A 15,512-nucleotide genomic window follows, 5' to 3' on the forward strand; every position below is an offset into this window, starting at 1 on the left:
ATAACAATTATTTAATAATGGAATATAGGCAAGTGGTCCAGGGATTTACATAATATATCTAATATATTTACAATACATTATTATATACTAATCATACAATATTATTAACCCGTTGATTAAACATTATCTATGCATAACACATATTGTTGTACATTTATAAATTATTCAATAAAAAAGGTATGGTTATTAACGCTGTGAATTATCCTTATAATTCCAAGTAATGCGGGTGTGTATGCAACCCTACATTGGCTCCTGATAATGATTAGAATATCATAAATTATAATACATATAATATAATATAGATATAACATATAAATATATATCATATTACATTCTCATTTATCGTTTATGTTGAGGTGTTCAACTGGTATTTAAATAATTAAAATCGTATTAATAAGTGTAGGTATACGAATAATATATTTTGAAATGTTTATATAGACTTGTTCTGTGGTTTTTTAATGAAAATAATGTGAGACACATTTTACACGAACAATAAGTATAGGTAGTATATGTTTTTACGACAATATAAATTATGTAATCTGTAGAGTACCAGAATATATTTTAATATTATAGATACCTAATTATTGGAGTTAGTATATCGGGCAAGTCCCGACTTAAGGTTGTTTAGCCTTGATGATATTTTGTTTTGATTTTCTATAAACTATGCTACCCAGATGGGGGCTAAGTAATGGTAACGCAGTACCCTCCGTGTTAGGATCTAACATAAAAAGGAATAAATAATACGTAATTATAAATAGTGAATAACAAGGTAAGTACGTCGAAAAACAAAAATATTTTTTCGAGGCACGTAGAATTGCAACAAATTAAAAAATGTAGTTTCTTTGCTTCCAAACGGTACCTATTAACTATAAAAATAAATAATAATTACTTGATACATTGGCACAGATACAACACTAGCCTTGAATAAACTGATGCGTCTCACGCCATTGAACAATAAAAACATTTAATTTGAAGCACAATATTGAAGTGGAAAAAAGGAACGCCTTATAACTGTAATTCGTTTTTGAAATAATTTATTATTCGACAATGATATCTTTAACTATCTTTTATAGTTATATATTTGTTATATACATAATATTATGTTAATATAATCTAATATTACGTATTCGTATAATATGAAAAATATTTGTTATAAAATCCTATAATTATTCGAAATTATATTCAAGTACCAATAACCTATACTCTCTAGTTTTTATTTGTTATTTATCGGGCTATATCTATATTCCAAGATAATATTTCGAGTATCAATCACGATTATTCTCTATATCATCTCTAATTATAACAATATTGTGCAATTGGTTAATTTTGTATATCTCTCTCCATCAGTCATCAAACGAATATGCAACAATATTCTACACCTTAAACACGCACGTAAGGTAAGCGAGATTAAACCTAACTAACTATAAATAAATCATCAAAAAAATATAAAGAAATTTGATATGGTTTATAATTGGCCTGCTATATTTACAATGTTACATTACCAGTCACCAAAAAAATGTAAGAAAAACCCTCCTATAAGAAATTCTTGCAAGATTACACGTGTTTGTTGTAAACGCTTCACCATTCACCGTGGCGAATTGATTATCTCTTGACCCTTAAACCTTATCGCGTTTATAAAGGTAGGTTATTCGTACTCCTATTATATAATGTACGAATTATACAATTTTTTTATTATAATGTATAGAAATTAAAATAATTGGTATGCATAATCAGGTACTGTCCGTGTACCGTGGTGTTGTTACTTTTAAAAAAAAAATTGACAGTCTTCACCCTCACCAGTCAATACGTTGGATTACTATATACGGGTTAAATACGTTCCAGCATTGGTAATAATGCTTGAACGATATAGTATTCTATCATTAAATTCACGCGTGGTTTTGTATTGGCAATAATTATATGGTTCAAACCAACTTGAGTTTATATAATTATATATTATTATAATTATTATGCATGATGTACCTAAATATTACAATCGGCAAAAATATATATCTATAAACTTACTTGCATTTTTCACAATCCCGTCATTTAAAGTTTGTTCATGGGCGCAATAATTTTATTTTTCATAAAAAAAAGTTATCAATCGAATAATATGGAAAGAAGATAAGTAGATAAAACCTTTTTTAATTACTGCAATGTAACATTGAAATATGTGTAAAATTGAATGTTAAAATAATACTATTTATGTTATTTATCTACCAATATACTTTTGTGAAATGTTAAACCTCGTGTCAATGTGATTTAGTTCCACGGATTATCTTTACAATCGAAACAACCATAATACATTTATTGCAATTCGTAAAAATTACGTTATAAAATGTGTAGAAAAAAATTGATAATAATAGTCGACTGAAAGAATTAATAATGTTTTAAATATTTCAGAAATCAGAATAAATAATAAAATTACAAAACAAGATAGGTTGTAACAATTTACAATAATAACATAATTTAATATAATTATAATAGAAAAATAATAACACAATACGCCGTGTTAAATACGGATAAAAAATATGGTTAGTCCCATTATTAATTTAAAAATAGTAAAACTAAAGTTGTTTCGCGTAAAATATTTGTTTCTTAAAAATTAACTGTTAAGTTAACTCATCAAGTCCAGTTGACTTAATGTGTTACTAATTTACTACCTATAGGTATATGGCTATATCTAATACATTGATTGTAATATAGTAAAATCCCGTTACAACGAACTCCAGGAGACCGAATTTTTTTTCGTCATAACGAAAATTTCGTTGTAACGAAAATTCGAATAAGCTCTTTATAAGCCCTGATTTTCGGCAGGGGACTTCTATGACTTTCGTTATAACGGGATTTTTCGTTGTATTGGTATTCGTTGTAACGGGAATTTACTGTATTACAATTATTATTACATACTATCCTAGTCTGTTTTATAATCAATACTAATACCTATGCCGAGTTTCATAATACATTGATCAGTATTAATATTAACTGATTCGATAAATTTTAATGGACCAATCCCCCAAGTCACTAAATTATGTTAAAGGGGTCATATTTTAATAATAAGCTTAACCATATATAATTTAGAAGATAATCAATTTGTAAATAACGTATATTGAGCTCCTTTAAAGTATGTATTTGTATTTTGTAATAAATTATATTATACATACTTTACCTGGCGCTATGCAAGTATTTTAGTTTTAATAAAAAATTTTTTAAAATCCTAAATCTAAAAATCATAGAACACAACATGAATTATTATTTTATATTATGACTAGCTGCGGGTGTGCCTCGCTCTGAGTGTGCCTCGCTGTGAGTGTGCCTCGCTCTGAGTGAAACTCGCTTTGAGTGAAACTCGCTGTAAGTGAATACCCTAGGACGGATGGAAGAGCTTGAAAGTGGAAAGTTTTCAAAAAAGGAAGACCTGTCGCTGATTGGTAGTACTGCGAGTCTTCTATCGGGATGAATGATGATAAGGCGGTTGTTGTCGGGAATTGATAAGACGTTCGTGGCGTCGATAATAATATTGTTTATTAAATTATTATTATATATATATGCCTCGATTCCCGGCTTGTGGAAGCCGCCTCCGGCGCCTTCGAGGGGGTCGAGTGAAAATCGGTCCTAGGGAAATTCGGTTGGAAATGCTAGTCGGGTGTCTAGAAATCGGTCACATATATAGTTCAACTCGAGGCTTGCCCGGTTCTTTTTTGAAAGTATAAAAAATAAATAAGTACGAAAAATGGTAATAGAGTGTCTAGCTATCAGTCCTCACTCGATGCAAATCGATATCTGTGCTGGGCAATCCGCCTACGGCGGATTGTTATACCTCCTGACGTCGAAAGTCTGATGTTGTATAGTAGGGGACAAAATTTATGTCGAACGTCATATCTTTTGGGAAAATTGATTTATACACAACTAAATAAGTTTGAAAAATGGTAACTAAGTGTCTAGCTATCAGTCGTTAACCGGTGTAATACCGTGTCTTGTCGCATGCCCGGTTCTTTTTTGAATATATATAAAAATTAAATAAGTACGAAAAATGGTAATCGAGTGTCTAGCTATCAGTCCTCATTCGATGCAAATCGATATCTGTGCTGGGCAATCCGCCTACGGTGGATTGTTATACCTCCTGACGTCGAAAGTCTGATGTCGTATAGTAGGGGAAAAAGTTTAAGTCGAACAAAGTGTTAACTTTCTTTCTATGTCCTATTTACTGCGTCGAATTGCAGACTATGTGGGCGCAAATTATGAAATCTGAATTTTTTATTTGCTAAAAATTGAATATACTTTAAGTGTTACCAATCGGGTGTCTAGAAATCTATCACATTATATATAGTTTGTCTCGAGGCTTGCCCGGTTCTTTTTTGAATGTATAAAAAATAAATAAGTACGAAAAATGGTAATAGAGTGTCTAGCTATCAGTCCTCAGTCGATGCAAATCGATACCTGTGCTGGGCAATCCGCCTACGGCGGATTGTTATACCTCCTGACGTCGAAAGTCTGATGTCGTATAGTAGGGGAAAAAGTTTAAGTCGAACGAAGTGTTATAACGTCCCATCTACGTCCTATTTACTGCGTCGAATGGCAGACTCTGTGGGCGCAAATTATGAAATCTGAATTTTTTATTTGCTAAAAATTGAATATACTTTAAGTGTTACCAAACCCCTCAGGTAGGCAATCCGACTGCGTCGGATCGCGGACGATGTGAGCATTATGAGTTATTATAAGTGAAATAATCCACAATACATTTATCACATCAGGTTGTAATTAAATATTAGTGTGCATACCCGATCTATATGACTTTAATAAATATTCCATACGTACACACTACACAAATTGTGTTTACATATAATATAATATATATACTATAAATAATATAATATAACATACTCGGTGGTAGTCGATAAGTACTATTACAAAAAACACGTATATTTAACACTCGCAATATTCAAAAAAAAAAAAAATAGTACATAAAAGTTGAAATACTGCTTTTTATTAGTCGAGTAATAAAAAAAATATACCGACGTCGCCGGCAAAATCATATAAAAATAAAAAAACATTGGAAAAAAAAATGCAAAAAATGACTCGCAGTGTTAATCAAAGCGCCGCCGGGAACGTCGCCGGGGCGGGATTCGATCTCGGTACACCTGCCTAATTCCTATCCTATCCTAGCGCCTAATCCTACCGACTACAGTTTGAGTTGAAAACCGACGTCAAATCTCGAGCACTTAAACCGTTTCCGAACCGTCACCGAATTCGCGTCGTAATCGTTCAATTCGTATTTCATTACACACACACACACACACAGACATTCTCGTTGATTTTCTTTAAAATATATTTGTAAATATCTGAAATATCCGTTCGATGTGTATTTTATTCATTATTTATATTTATTATATTATTATATATACGTATTAAACGACTTTTTTCTCACGCCCAATCGCCAATATATCGCCAATATAAAATATCGTAAATCACGCGAACACGGGAAAACTCGGAAAACGCTATAAAATCCGTATAAAAGTGAAATATATAATAATAATAATAGTAATAGTATAGTTGTCCAACACATTTTTGATAACCGACCGGACGCGATAACGGCGACCGGAGCGCATTCTTTTTTCCGTTTTAGGAACTGCGGCGAGTACAGCAAGCGCACTCAAGTGTTTTTCGGGCGAAACGCTTGCGGTTTTATAATATAAGATGTAGAGAAGATGTTACGTATCTGTAACAATAAATATAATATATTATTATCATTTATCAATATTCAATAATGTCTATACATAGTAGGGATGGAAAAATCATGGCACACGTGCCCGAGCAGGCGCGCAAAAAATTAAAATATTTTTATAAACCAAATATCAACGAATTGGCATTAAGTATTAAAAAAAAAAAATCACATTAAAAAAATAATTATTAACAAATTAATGTAATTATATTATTATGTACCTAAACTATCATTTTTAATATTAATAAATTAATATTATACAAAAAAATTATGATAATTTTTTTCTTACAATATTAAATATTATTTGAATATATCATATTTTTCATGGTAGTATGGTACACTCGAAAAAAAGGTAATTTTTGACACGTAGAGTTCAAATAATTTGCCATCCCTAGTCTTCAAGTAAGGTTTTAGGTTTAGTAGGTTTAACCATTTTCACAAGGGACGTCTGATCGCTGATCTCATCTAATCAGTAACCACGTAGTGTTGAGACTTTCGACAATAAACCGCTCGTTGCTGGTACCTATGTAATATTAAAGTGGATTGGGAGGGATTCACGAATGCGACCAGTTTTCGTTGGCCGAGTGGCCTAAGTTAAACCAGAAGCAGACAGAAAGTTTTTGACAAGTCTCAAAGGGCTATAATATTTTGCATAATATAACACAATATGTAAAATTGTAAATACATATTTCCCTATTTTTGCCCCACCCCCTCTAAAACCACCATTGATTTAACCCATAAAGAGTTATATATTAGATTACGCGATGTAGAAACTATGTTAACGTAGGTATAAAATAAAAATTACTTTTAACATTAGACATAATAATATGGTCTGTAGTCTGTGCTTACATGACACCAGACACAGATCCTCGGACTCTCACTCGCAACCAGATATTTTATATCATATATATTATATTAGATATATATTATTAAATACTATTAAAAGTACGTTATACCTGCATGTGTTATCTCATCTGTCTTACTAACGTACGTCATAGCAATTTGCGTTCAGCAGAACACATTTTGTGATGTTAGCTTTAATATTAGAATACATTTACCTATCATCAAATTTAAATGTAAGAATATTATTATATGCTTTTATTGATATTATCGTTTTAAAGTTTATAGCATTGATTATAAATACTATTTATAATCAATGTTAGCTATATGTAAAATATTACAACTTAAAAATGATCATAACTCACTTTAAAATGATAATATCAATAAAAGCACATGACATCATTGTCTAATAGATAATATTATTACCTTTAAATTTGATGATAAGTAAATTTATTCTTATATTAAAGCTAACATCACAAAATGTGTTCTGTTGAACGCAAATTTGCAATTTTGGCGTTAGTAAGACAGAGACAACACGTGCGGGTATAACGTCCTCTTCGGGGGAGTCATTTCGGGTGTGTGAAGTATCAAGCAGGCCATATAAAAATAAATATACTATATACGTATTATATTGTGTACATTTTTTTGCTTTCAAATATTCCCATACATCATGGACCGAATCAATACATCAACATAAATAGTAAAAATAAATTTAAAAACTAAAATACGATAAAAAATTTATAGTACAATATTTGTCTATAATCAATGTAATTTAAAGTTGTAACCATGATTCAATGATTGACAAGTAAACTAATATTGATAAATGTCAATATAAAAATCAAAATATTTAAAATACAATTTAATTTTAATCATGTTAATAATCGTGCATTATTTCATCAGGGTGTAGGCCAATTAGAACTATTTTAAAAGTAAGGGGTGAACCGCACACCCTGACCCTCCCCCCAAAATGACGCCACGGGTCCTCTTAAGGTCTATATCAGTGGTGCCCAACCCGCGGCCCGCGAAGGATTGTATGTGGCCCGTCACAAATGTATAAATCAGTTTATTTTCATTAGTTGATATACTGATCATTGTATTTCATAGGCGCAATTTGAGTTTTAAATTTGGGGGGGGCTATATTATAATTTTCATGCATGTACTGTGTGTATGCTCCCTGAGATATATAAAGGTAGAAAGGGATATATGCAAACCATTTTGGGGTGGGCTTTAATTGATTTTGAGGGGGCTTAGTCCCCCCCAAATTGCGCTTATGTTGTACTTTTATATTTGGTGGCCCGCTCGGAGATAATTGTTTACCAAAATGGCATGCCGAACAAAATAGGTTGGACATCACTGGTGTATATGCTTGTGAGTTACAAGCTATAGCACTGCAGAGCGTCCGAGTTAAATGACGACATGACAGTGACCGACCTGCGTACACGAGTAGGTAAGTGCATTAAGGCCATTAAATACAATAAACTGAATAAACAGTTTAGTATCAATGACCACAACGCCCATAACCCACCTTGACACGGCTTTGACAGTGACTTTTAATCACACCCACGATTTAAGATGACGTATACGTGTATATCTAAATATAACTTTAATTGTGATCACAGCAAACTGCAGCTGCTGAAGATAATACTATAAAATACTAAAATGTCCACAGCCACCTCAGTTAAAAAACCTAAAACCCAAGGTGGATTGAATATTGATATAAATCCAACTCGCTAAAAGCGTCACACTGGTCACGGCCAGCTGCCGCGCTTTAAAATTTTACAAACAAAAATAATGATAATGATATCATTTGATAATAAATAATGATAACAATATTATTATGATAATAAATAATGATGATTCATAAAATAAAAGAATTAATGTACATAATGTTCTTTTAGTTTTTAGTTTTTAATTATAATATAAGTAGGTGCCCATGAAACATCAGCAAATTTGAGTGAGTTTCATTTTAACGATTATTTTTTTTATCCATCAAAATAGTAACAGACCTCTTCGCGATCCGTCCAATTTCAATGCCGATAATTCACGTTTGTTAAACACTCGGATGACGGTTTTATTTACACAATTATTTGCAATAAATCAATCCAACCCCCTAAATAAATAAACCTAATTTTATGTTTGAGACGACCACATGCTATTTATAGTTGTAAATTGTATTCTTCGGTACATGTAATTTGTTTCTAAAGGGGTTTTTAATGTTCTCCAATTTAAATTTGTCACGTACTTTTTTTTTTTTTTATAGACGTTTATATAACAAATTATATTTAACTTTCGTGTTATATGCATGTACATTTTATCATTGAGACAATATTCTGCAAACATTTATATGTAATTACTGTAATTACTTATTTATATGTTTTATATGTAATTACTCATGTCTAATTGTATTTTTATGATAATTTATGAATTCAAGTCGGTTGAAAATGTTTTGTCCAAACGGTTCATTGATTGATCAATGGGTCAACAAGTCATCAGAATGTTTTGTGGAAACCACAGTTGCTGGCACATTGGCTGTGTACATGATATTATTTGGCACGGCTCAATGCTCGATGTACAGAAAATACAGCACGCCTCTATCGCAGGCAGCAATTCCCCAATCCAGGTTATACTATGTTCAGATGATCATTACATTTCTTCTTCCCCTATTGGCAGTGGCTAAGTTTTTTATTGACATTCACATTAATCAACACGGTGTTGTTTACGGTTATCAAGTAAGTACATGTTAAAAAATTGAATAGGTGGAACCCACCTGGCTTAACTATCTTACTTGTCTTAATATAACATTAATTATTTAGGCAGTGTATATGCTCGTTATGATTCTTGTATTTCCATTATCAGCAAAACTTGTACTAATGGAAAGAAAAAGTCTCTTACCATCAATGCCAGCACGTGGACATGGTTTAATCTTGCTCATATTCTGGATATTAATATTCATTACTGAAAATCTGGCTTTCATTACCATAAAAAGAGATGATTGGTGGATTAAATTACATAAGTCAGTTAATAATTTTTACTATATATTTTTATTTAATTATATTCATATTATAATAGTTATTTATTTTCAGTTTAAATGGTCAAATTGAATTCGGTTTTTTCGTTGGAAATTATATTTTAAGCTTCTTATTATTAATCTTAGGTGTAAAAGCACCTGGAATAATGACTGCAAGAGATTACTTTAGCTTACACAACTCAACAGATTTATTTTTAGATGTAAGTTTTTAAAATGTAATTCAATTATATATTTAAAGATACATGGTATTATGATTTTTAAAACGTGAGTTTTTCATTAAAATAATAAAGAAGCTAAATAATCATAAGAATATGAATGCTAAAAATTTCAAAACTTTGTATTGTCTAATCTATTTAAAAGGCATAATTGATTTTTATGAACAAATCTTAAACATAGATAATTTAAAAATTGTCTATTTTGATTGTGGTAAAATTTAAACTTGGGTTTTTTTTACTCACCAATGAGAGTAGCAATAACAGAATTAAAAATCCTAGATGGTATGTTTCAAAATATAATCGGCTATTTTCTATTTTCTAAAAAAAAAAAGAAAAAATAATGCCAGACAAGAGACAACTCAGTTGATATTGGTAATTTTTTGGATCTTGATTTGTAGATTTTGAGTTCTTGATTCTATCACTGGATAGTCTTCCTTCCACTTAATATTCTTTTCATTTATAATAATAATAAAAGATTATTCTAAATATATGCAAATAATTAGTTTTTCAATGTTGGTTATTATGTGTTATCTATGTGAAGTGTCTATGGCTTTTAAAAACAAAAAAAAATTAATTATTAATTATAATGGTACCTACTTCATTTTTATTTGTTATACAATACTTATTTGTACTGTTTAGTGTTTAAAATACTTAGATATATATTTTTTTTTACTAGTTTTGTTTATATACTGTATTTTTTTAATGTGATTTACAAATGTATCATTCAAGACCCTTTTTAGTCACTGTATTTTTGTCAATACTTTATATTTTTACAGAAATAATATTTAATAATAATAATTTTTTAGTCTGATCGAGTGGAAGAAACGTCAACATGGAACAATATGATTCGAAAAGTCAAAATGATAGCACCTTTTATATGGCCAAAAAAAAGTATAGCATTACAACTAAGAGTAGTTGCTTGTATTTTGTTGGTTATTGCTGGAAGAGTAGCCAATGTATATGTTCCGCTTTACAGTGCTAAAATTGGTATTAAATTTTAATCTTTTAATATTCCTTTAATAACTATAAGCGGCATAAATTAATATATTTGATTTCATTCTTAGTCGACAGTTTGACTGCTGTTCCTCTTGTTTTTCGATGGGATTTAATTTTTACCTACATTGGTATCAAGTTTTTACAAGGAGGTCTTGGAATGGGTTTCTTGAATAATTTCAGAAGTTACCTATGGATTAGAGTACAACAATATACTAAACGAGAAGTCGAAGTGAGTTTTCATTTATATACAGTAGAGCGTCGATTATCCGTACTAATTGAGACCAAAGAGGGTGCGAATAATCAATTTTTGAGGATAATCAAACAACCATAAAAAATTTTAAAATAAAGTTAAAAACTTATTTACTAGATAGAATACTAAATATAATGTTTATACATAACATAAAAAATATATGTAATGTATTTATTTGAAATAATAATCAATTTTTTTTGCTAAATTTAAGATTATGTACAAACATATTATCTACTTTGGAGTGAGCCATAGTAGATAATAAAATAATCTCGCATTTCATAATATGTACACGATAAAAGAAAATAACGAATGATACAACTAAATTAAATTAAATTTATAAATAAATTTGTATACAGTGGATAATTGACGGGCCGAATAATTAACGTGTGAATAACCGACGCTCCACTGTATTAGATAAATATATATTTAGATAAATAATGAATATATTTTAAAATATACTTAGGTATCACTATTCCGACATTTGCATAACTTGAGTTTGAAATGGCATTTGAGCCGTAAAACTGGTGAAGTTCTAAGAATTATGGACCGTGGAACAGATTCTACCAATAGTTTGTTGTCATTTTTACTTTTCAGTATTGGGCCTACTATAATTGACATCATTGTAGCTGTTATATTTTTCCTATCATATTTCAATTGGATGATGGGAACTGTGGTTTTCATTACAATGGTTTTATATATAGGTAAAAATATTTTTGTGTGCAATAATTTAAGTGATATTTAAATAATACTGTCTACTGAGAAATATCTCAGTAATAAAATAAGTCAATTTGAGATTTTTAAATTTACATGTTATCCAGGTAGGATAATCCATATTGTTATGAAGCTGTTTATTTCACTTGAACAAAAAGAGCTTTTAAGTATTTGTAATATGTAGTTTTTTTATTTGTTGTTTGGGATGCAGCTGCACATATTGGGTATATTATATGGGTTAGAAGCTGTGTTATTACTGTCACAATGTATAGTATTATAGAACATTTTATTGACATGGTAATTTAATAAGGGGTATACAATTTTTATCTTTGTTTATTCTTGGTTTAGTTATTTTATTTACTTCTCCGTGTAAATTTACATAAAAGATTAAATACTCATAGTATATTTGATTTCACCACTAATTGTATAACTCAAATTTGCTAAATTTACTATAATATAAAGTTATTGTTATTATTGTTATTAATAATTATTCATAATACTAAATGTTAAATTAATTCCAATACTTACATAGAGCTTATAGCATTAGTCCTACTAAAAATAAAAAAAATATTTATTATGTGTTAGGTAATGCATATATTATTATATTTTTATTTTTTGGGGGTTTTGGACATTTTAGCCTTGACAATCATCATAACAGAATGGAGAACAAAATTTCAACGCCGAATGAATATAGCAGATAACAATATGGAAGCTCGTAGCGTTGATTCTATGTTGAATTTTGAAACAGTTAAGTACTATGGTGCTGAAGAATATGAAGTCCAAGCCTATAAAGATGCAATAATGGAATACCAAGTAAAATAAAAAGAGTTTTTTTTTTACAACACTTAAATTTAGTTAATTCATCATATATTCATTTAAAATCTATAGAATGAAGAATTTAAAACACAAGTATCATTGGCTATTCTCAACACTGTTCAAAATGTGATTGTGTGTATAGGATTGTTAGCTGGATCATTGCTCAGTGTACATTTTGTTGTTGATCTTAAAGAATTAACAGTAGGTGATTATGTTCTATTCACTGTATACATTATTCAATTGTATGGACCACTAAATTATTTTGGGACATTTTACAGGTATTAAAATTATGTCTCACCTAAAGGTTCTGTCCCCGTCCTAAGGATATACAATAGCAAATGAGTTAAGCAGAATATTTTTTTATGTTAACTTTAATATTATAATCAATAAACTTATTATCTAACTTGAAAGTAAGAACGTTTTCTGTGTTTGTTTGATGGTTTTTTTATTTTACAATATTTGAATTTTTAAATTTCTTCTTAAAAACTTCTTGCTTACTTAAATTTTAAAATGTTATTAAGAAACCAAAGTACAAACATAGATATTTTTTCTTACCTTTAAATTTGATAATAGGTTAATTCATTGTACAATTTATTAACAGAAAATTAAATCTGCTAACTCAAATTCACTGTTGTGCATTCATTGGATGTAGACAAAACACACGAGAGTGACATGTTCTTAAAGTCAACTAAAATATTAAAATAATTTACATAATACATGAATATTAAATTATTTTAAACAGAGCAATTCAAAAGAACTTTATTGACATGGAAAATATGTTTGATTTGATGAATATAACACCAGATGTTAGAGATGCACCTGATGCTAAAGACTTAGTGTTGATAAATGGACAAGTGGAATTCCGTAATGTAACATTTTCTTATCAACCAGAAAGAATAGTTTTACAAAATGTTTCATTTGTGGTTCCACCGGGCAAGACATTGGCATTGGTTGGTCCATCGGGTAGTGGAAAATCAACTATCGTGAGATTGTTGTTTAGATTTTTTGATGTAGATTCAGGATCAATTATTATTGATGACCAGAATATACAACAGGTTACACAGACTTCACTTAGAAAAGCTATCGGTGTTGTTCCTCAAGACACTGTTTTGTTTAACAACAGTATTAAGTATGAATAAAAAAACTATAAATAAATACAAATATTTAACTAACATTTTGTATTAGATTTAACATAAATTATGGAAAAGTTGAATCTAATGACTCAGAAATTATGCATTCTGCAATGGCAGCCGAAATACATGAAAGAATTATGAAATTCCCGGATCAATACAATACACAAGTATGTTTTATTTATTTAACTTAGAATCAAGTTTTCATTTCAATATAACCAAATCTAATGATAATTATCCAGGTTGGTGAAAGAGGTTTAAAACTTAGTGGAGGAGAAAAACAAAGAGTTGCTATCGCCAGAACATTACTTAAAGCACCTGCCATTGTATTGCTGGATGAAGCCACAAGTGCATTGGATACTAAAACAGAAAGACAGATTCAAGTAAATACTAATATCTCATGAAAGATAATATTATGTTTTTAAGAACTTTGATATTAATTAAATTTAAAAATGTTTAAGGCGGCACTGGATCAAGTCTGTGCTAATCGCACTACAATAATTGTTGCACATAGGCTGTCAACAGTTATACATGCTGACGAAATACTTGTACTAAAAGACGGCGAAATATATGAAAGAGGAAGGTAAATTAGTATATCATGTTTTTTTCATTTTCTTTAAATTTAATGTTTTTTTAAATTAAATTATTGACATATCTATTAAAAATGCAATTGCAATGTTGCCCTGTAGGCATGATGATCTCATAATAAGAAATGGTTTGTATGCTGAAATGTGGTCTGAACAACGCAAGTCCACTAGTGATATACCCACTAATGAAGATCCTGTGGCTCCAGGAACAAGTACCAGTGAGACTTCAACAAGTACAAAAAGTCACCACCCACATGTTTAGAGATTGTGTATGAGATAATTATACTGGTTTAGGGACATTATATAAAGGTTATAGTCTGAGATATGTTTGGGGTATTCTCTATAATTGGGCTAGTAGCTGGTTTTTACTTTATTAGAAAAATATCTTTTAATGTTACTACTTCTAAAAGTGTGTTTATTTTTATTATACCATTAATATGATAAATATATGTACCCGACTCACAGTCCACATTTAGTGGTACACTTAAAGTTGTTAAATACATTTTATTTTATTTTATTGTGTAAGAATATATATTTGTATATTTTTTGACTTATTTTACTCATTATTTTAAAAAATTTAACCAAATTTCATATTCTATCAGTCAGAATTCCATTAGATTTTCTGCCACGATACGTGTAGATTATAAGATCAGTAATCTGTTATCATTAAATGTATATTTTATTAGCACAAAATAATGTGAATACTGTATAGAATTTACCATTGTACACAAGAACCTAAATACTAATATTGTTAAACTTTGTAAATACGGAAAGACAAATGCTCTCATTATTACTAATAGCTAATAAAAATAGTTATATAGTAAATTATTTGAACAAAAACACTTTCCCTAGTAACACATATATAGTTGACAAATATAATATAAGTATATTAGACTGTTATTGTATTGGATGTACTTACTGTATTGTATTTTTTGTGTTTAAATTGATTGAAAGATCAAATATGAATAAATTACAATTTAATTTGTATATAATAAAATAAAATTTGCATTATTTTTTGTACTTTGATTATGCTTTAACACAGAAAACTATTTTTTAAGTAACAAAATAAACTGTAGTAATAACTTAAAATTATCCTTTAATATGGTACAAATTTTATTTTTTTCTGAAACATACATTATTTTAATCAATTTGATTAATATTTGTTCTGATCTGTGGCGTGCCCAGGAATTTTTCAATGGGGGGGGGGGGGGGGGGGAGAG

At 29.4% G+C, this 15,512-nt stretch overlaps 1 protein-coding gene across 4 annotated transcripts; it reads left to right on the forward strand.

Moving 5' to 3' along the window:
• The first annotated feature begins 1,379 nt into the window (after window positions 1–1,379).
• On the forward strand, window positions 1,380–15,303 carry LOC132929601 (ATP-binding cassette sub-family B member 6). Of its 4 annotated transcripts, XM_060995066.1 has the most exons (15): window positions 8,424–8,513; window positions 8,820–8,905; window positions 8,991–9,288; window positions 9,373–9,572; window positions 9,643–9,787; window positions 10,609–10,789; window positions 10,867–11,027; window positions 11,512–11,749; window positions 12,397–12,572; window positions 12,648–12,853; window positions 13,318–13,704; window positions 13,761–13,875; window positions 13,948–14,088; window positions 14,167–14,288; window positions 14,395–15,303. In XM_060995066.1, the coding sequence occupies exons 2-15, from the start codon at window positions 8,862–8,864 to the stop codon at window positions 14,552–14,554; spliced, it is 2,574 nt and encodes an 857-aa protein (XP_060851049.1). In that variant the 5' UTR covers window positions 8,424–8,513; window positions 8,820–8,861; the 3' UTR covers window positions 14,555–15,303. The 4 variants fall into 4 exon arrangements, with proteins under 4 accessions (XP_060851052.1, XP_060851051.1, XP_060851049.1 ...); XM_060995069.1 differs by lacking the exons at window positions 8,424–8,513; window positions 8,820–8,905 and adding an exon at window positions 1,380–1,397; XM_060995068.1 differs by lacking the exon at window positions 8,820–8,905 and having other exon boundaries at window positions 8,383–8,513.
• The last annotated feature ends 209 nt before the right edge of the window (window positions 15,304–15,512 follow it).

The sequence above is a fragment of the Rhopalosiphum padi genome, chromosome 4, assembly GCF_020882245.1.
Source record: "Rhopalosiphum padi isolate XX-2018 chromosome 4, ASM2088224v1, whole genome shotgun sequence".
In the NCBI taxonomy this organism is placed as follows: domain Eukaryota; kingdom Metazoa; phylum Arthropoda; class Insecta; order Hemiptera; family Aphididae; genus Rhopalosiphum; species Rhopalosiphum padi.